Consider the following 5,639-nt stretch of genomic DNA (forward strand, 5'->3'; position numbering starts at 1 on the left):
GTGGATAAAAAAACAGCTAAATTAAATTTTTTAAAAACCCGTAGAAAACAGCAGGTCACAGTCTTTTGCTTGTTACTCATTATATTAATACAAATAGGTCACACAATTTACATTGCAAACATTTACATTTAAAATATTAGAGTATTTCTTTCACTATAATTTGTGAAATGTATTTATTTCGTTATTGGTTTATATTATTGCCTACATCAATTGTTATTAGTAGCAGCAGTAGTAGTGCATTTCTTGTTATTTTGTATCTTATCTCGAATGATCTTGTGTGTGGTAACACTGCCATCACAGATTTCCCAGGACAAATGTAGGATTATGGTCCATTACTGACATCCCCTGGATATAATTGTTAGTGCAGTCTGTTTGCGTTCTCTATAAACCCCGCCTCCTAAGAGCTCTCTCCACTTCTAATTGGTTCAAATCATTTTCTCTCTTCAGTCTGATTGGCTAACTGGATTCGCCCTAGCTGTCACGCACAATAGAGGTCACGCATGATTCCAATATGGCCGCGTCCAGTTGAAACGCTACCTGCTGTATGAGTTTAAAATAAATGTTTTTTCATTTTATTTGAATTGAATTCAATCTAATACATAAGAGCAGCATGGCGATTCCTGACAAGACTGTGTGAGCTGTCATATGCTTCTGCGATGCCTTCACTCAATGCTATGTCATGTTTTCAAAGGGTGAGTTTGAAATTATGTGTGTGTGTGTAACCCATATAACCATATATATCAGCTATATTTTGATATACAAATACAAATCAGAAGATGAAATAACAGAAAAATGCACTGTGCTTATTTATTGATTAACATGTAGGGACTTTCTCAAAATATGGTAACCTTGAAGTTTCATTAAAAAATGCATACAAAAATATTAATGTAAAAAATTATTTAAGCTAACTTAAATAATATTTTATCGTGCACCTTTGAAATCTGGAATTTTAAATATTTCTTATAAATTATATTAAATAAGTTAATATTTTTTGCATACATATACATATTTATGCAAAATATATGTTAAAATGATAACAATTTAATATTAAAGGGGTCATATGATGCGATTTCAAATTTTTCTTTCTCTTTGGAGTGTTACAAGCTCTTGGTGCATAAAGAAGATCTGTAAAGTTACAAAGACTAAAGTCTCAAATCCAAAGAGATATTCTTTATAAAAGTTAAGAGTCAACCACGCCTACCTAAAACGGCTCGTTCTAACACGCCCCCACATATCTACCTCACTATGTGGAAATATTAGCATAATGCCGCCCAAATGTGCACGCAAAGAAAGAAGGCGTGGTTTCAGTAACCGCAGTCGTGTTGAAGCAGCATGTCAGGGAGACGCTGTGTGTTTCTAGGCGAAAGCAAAAGCACTTTATTTGGCCTTCCGGAAGTAGATGCAATTAGGAATCATTGGTTAAGATTTATTTACAACAGAACAGCACAACCCAGATGTTCAAATTTGAGCAATGCATTTTATGGACGATAGTTTTTTGAACCTAGAAGAGTACAAGGCTGGCTGTGCACAAAGGCTATTTCTAAAAAATAAAAAAAGGTAAATTCCGACTTTGCTATGACAATCTGGCGCTTCTGAATCAGTGACTGTAAGTATGTTTTGTATTAGCTTAAGTATTTGCAGTTGACTGTTCAAATGCGGAGTTTTGCGCAGCGCAGAGTAACGCGTTGTGTGTGTGTGTGTGTGTGTGTGTGTGTGAGAGAGGGGAACAGGGTCACATCACAGGAGAGTGAACTGCCTGTCAGAAATCATAGCACGTCAGCTGTCTTAACCGCGGCTTGTGTACTGCATCATCACTGTGTCTATTGCCCTTTCGGGCTTGAAGTGATGGTAAAACTAACGACGTTATTAACTGTCTTGATACTTACTTTGAAAGCTGAAGCTGGTAAGGGGCGTTACATTTCCGACGCGTGCTTGTGGTGTTCGGCCAATCACAATGCACTGGGTCAGCTGGCCAATCAGAGCAGACTGCGCTTGTCAAAGGAGGGGGCTTTGTAGAAAATGAAGCGTTTGAGAGAGGCAGGGCATAGAGGACCTACAATAATGTACAGTATTTGAAAAAGAATGTGTTTTTTGAACATTAAAGCATGTCAACATATTCTGTTACACCAAATACACAAAATAATGATCTTTAAAATAGCATCATATGACCCCTTTAACAATTTATATACATTTTTGCATAGATAGATATAGCTTCTCATTGTTTTAGCATTAGTTATTTTAGCCTTAAATATTTAGTCAAACATAATTGCAAAAAATAAAATAATAACCTAATATTTTGTTCCTTTATTTCTTGTTGTTTGTCACTGTAAAAAAAACTGCATTATTAAAATACAAAGTTGAAGTTAAAGATCAAAAGTTCCTATTTGAAAATTAGAAAAGCTCAGAGGAGGAAGAGGCTGTTAAAATATAAACATGGTCACTTCCCCTCATATAAACTCACAAATAAACTGCATAAATCTGTTTGTAACTCTTTTATACAGTTGCACACCTGCTACATTGCTCTCTTCAAAAACAGATCCCATCACTGGACTGTGTTTTCTCAGAGCAGAGCTTTGCACTACACTGCCTGTGAACTGCAAAGCTCAAGCCCAGACTCTTCTTCCACCGTCAGCAGTGTACACCAGACACAGACTGTCCCAGAACCTGTGGACGAGGGCCCTCCATCTCTCCCCAGCCACTGCTGCATGAGCGGCTGTCATAACTGTGTGTGGATCGAACACGCTGAAAAACTGCTGAAATATTACAGCGATGGTGGAGACAGAGCTCTGGCAGCCATTGAGGAGAATGTTCTCGATGACAACCTGAAGGCTTATCTTAAAATGGAGATCAAGTTGCTGAAGAAGTCCTGATGCTAGTGAACTTGGGTGGAGATTTACTGAGAGCAGATTCAGAGTGTTTCATAGCAGCAACTATTTGGACGTTTTGTCAAAAACACGTCCCGGTCATATTTCACCTCAATATCAAAAGGAAAAACATATATGTTTTATTGCACGAAGACTATAAATCTTAATTCTAGGAACACAAAAAATGTTTTTTCAAAATCCTCATTTTTGTAACGCATGCATTGCAGATGTTTTTTTGTAATGTCTTTTATAGTATAAATTTGAGAACAACAATTTGATGAGATTATGGTGTTTTTTCTTTCAGTATTCTTCACAGAATATAGTACAGTTTATAATAATGGAAATATACATATGAAAATGTTGTGAATTTTTAAGGCAGTGTTCAATATTACTGGCCTACAGAACTGACAGATCCGACTATACCCATGATAAAACCTTATCTAAAAAAACATGTTTTTTCTTTAATATTTTGAAAACAATAATAAATGTTGAAGATGTTATGTATTTATAGATAAGTTTTATCCTTTTGTATATTAAGAGAGTGTACAGTTTCTTATTTATTACTTATTTAATGTGATGTGTAACTATTAGTCTCTTGTGCTCACCAAGGATGCATTTATTTGACAATAAATAAATTATTAAAATGTATTTATTTTAATTAATTATTTTAAATTACAAATATATACACACACACAGAAAAAAACGTAATATTGTGAAATGTTATTACAATGTTTTTTTTGTTTGTTTTAATATATGTAATTTTATTTTTTTTTAGAATTTGCTTTTGTAATTAATAAAAGTAAATGTTACCCCGGTCTTCAGCGTCACATGATCTCTCAGAAATCATTTTAATATTGTTTGGTGCTCAACTTCACATATTTTGTTATTATGTTGAAAACAGTTGTGCTGCATAATATATTTGAAGAAACCGTTATACATTTTATTGAAGGATTCTTGATTAATAGAAACTTCAAAAGAACAGCATTTATTTAAAACAGAACCTTTTGTAAATGTTTTATTGTCATCAATTTAGTGCATCCTTGGTCAATAAAAGTGTTACCTTCTTTAAAAATCATGTTTTAATTTACATGTGGAATATTTTATGCATGTATTCCACAAATTAAATGTGAAATAAAACGATCCTGTAAAAGTTTACATACAAATGTTTAAATACTCTTGTTCTTATAATGTGTTTCTTCCTTGAGCATCACTGCTTGTGACTTTAAGGATCTCAGCATCATTGAGTTTATGTGAAGAAGAACTCAAACACACAGTGCTTGCAACCTAATCAAAGATTTTACAGGACCTGGGGTCTCATTTATAAAACTCTCTGTAGATTTCATCCTAAAAGTTTACGTATGCACAAAAGCTAGATTTTGCGTAGATTACGCCAGAACCTGCGCAAAAATCAATTTATAAATCCCAGTCAGGGGAAGATTGTGCGTACGTGCATCTCCACCCCGACTTCTCCCCGAAATCACCATATATAGATCTTACAACACCTAGTTTTATTATGCATAACCTCATCTGCATATCATTTCCATGCATATTCCCATCCACGTGATACCATATTTAACACCGTTAAAGGTACAAGACATTAAGGAAATATGAGATACGGACTATAAATGCCATTTGTGCCATACACAATTTTTATTGCTAAAAATCATCCAGTATCCTTGTTATGTTTTAGCATAAATATATCAAAATCCATTAAAAAAAAAACTGTTTAAACTAGTTTTTATATTAGTTTTTTATATTAGTTTCCACTGGCCAAATAGTATTTCAGTTGTTTTAATTGTTTTAAACAATTCAAATCAAATTTAATATATGCAGTTTTGCTGATAAGGTGAACATCTTTTAGCTCAACCTGTTTAGCTATTCTTAGCCTATATTTATTGCAGTGTAAATAGAATTGTCTGACTCGGCGCGTCACTGACAAAGTAGCCTATTTTAAAAAGAAAACATGCAAATTACCATTCAAGTTGTATCCTTCAAATACAGTGATATTTTCATAATGTTGTGGAGTTGCCTTCACGCGGCATCAACACCGTGCAGCTGTGGTTGTACAGTAAGCTATTATCATTGGTCCTATTCAAACCGGACAATGTTCAACTCTGAATCCAGCAGTGTCCGCCACAATATCGAAGTAAGTGCGCATCATTGATCATTGTTCTCACTAAAATATTTCCTCATAACATGAGATCTGCAGTTTAGTGTAAAGATGAATTATTGTGCACTCCTCGCTGTCATTAAAACAGCATGCCACAGGAAAAGTGATCAAGTGCATCCACTAAATACAGTGGTGTGAAAAAGTGTTGGCCCCCTTCCTGTTTTTTTTATTTTTTGCATATTTGTCACACTTAAAAGATTCAGATCATCAAACTAATTTTAATATTACACAAAGATAATGCAAGTAAATACAAAACGCAGTTTTTAAATGATTATTTATTTTATTAGGGAAAAAAGCTGTCCAAACCTGCCTGGCCCTACGTGAAAAAGTAATTGAATAACCCCTAAATCTAATAACTGGTTGTGCCACGCTTTGCAGCAACAACTGCAATCAAGTGTTTGCGATAACTGGCAATGAGTCTTTCACATCGCTGTGGAGGAATTTTGGCCCACTCTTCTTTGCAGAATTGTTTTAATTCAGCCACATTGGAGGGTTTTCGAGCATGAATGGACTGTTTCAAAAGCATCTCAATCGGATTTATGTCCGGACTTTGATTTGGCCACTCCAAAACCTTAATTTAGTTTTTCTTGAGCCATTCAGAGGTG

The 5,639-nt window shown here is 34.5% G+C and overlaps 1 protein-coding gene across 2 annotated transcripts; it reads left to right on the forward strand.

Moving 5' to 3' along the window:
• Window positions 1–504: 504 nt before the first annotated feature.
• Window positions 505–3,451, forward strand: LOC107561845 (oxidoreductase-like domain-containing protein 1). Of its 2 annotated transcripts, none has more exons than XM_016246342.1 (2): window positions 505–692; window positions 2,502–3,451. In XM_016246342.1, exons 1-2 carry the CDS (start codon window positions 657–659, stop codon window positions 2,868–2,870), a joined length of 405 nt encoding a protein of 134 aa, XP_016101828.1. In that variant the 5' UTR covers window positions 505–656; the 3' UTR covers window positions 2,871–3,451. The 2 variants fall into 2 exon arrangements, with proteins under 2 accessions (XP_016101828.1, XP_016101829.1); XM_016246343.1 differs by having other exon boundaries at window positions 2,537–3,451.
• Window positions 3,452–5,639: the final 2,188 nt, after the last annotated feature.

This window comes from Sinocyclocheilus grahami, unplaced genomic scaffold, assembly GCF_001515645.1.
Source record: "Sinocyclocheilus grahami isolate Dianchi unplaced genomic scaffold, SAMN03320097.WGS_v1.1 scaffold794.1, whole genome shotgun sequence".
NCBI lineage: Eukaryota > Metazoa > Chordata > Actinopteri > Cypriniformes > Cyprinidae > Sinocyclocheilus > Sinocyclocheilus grahami.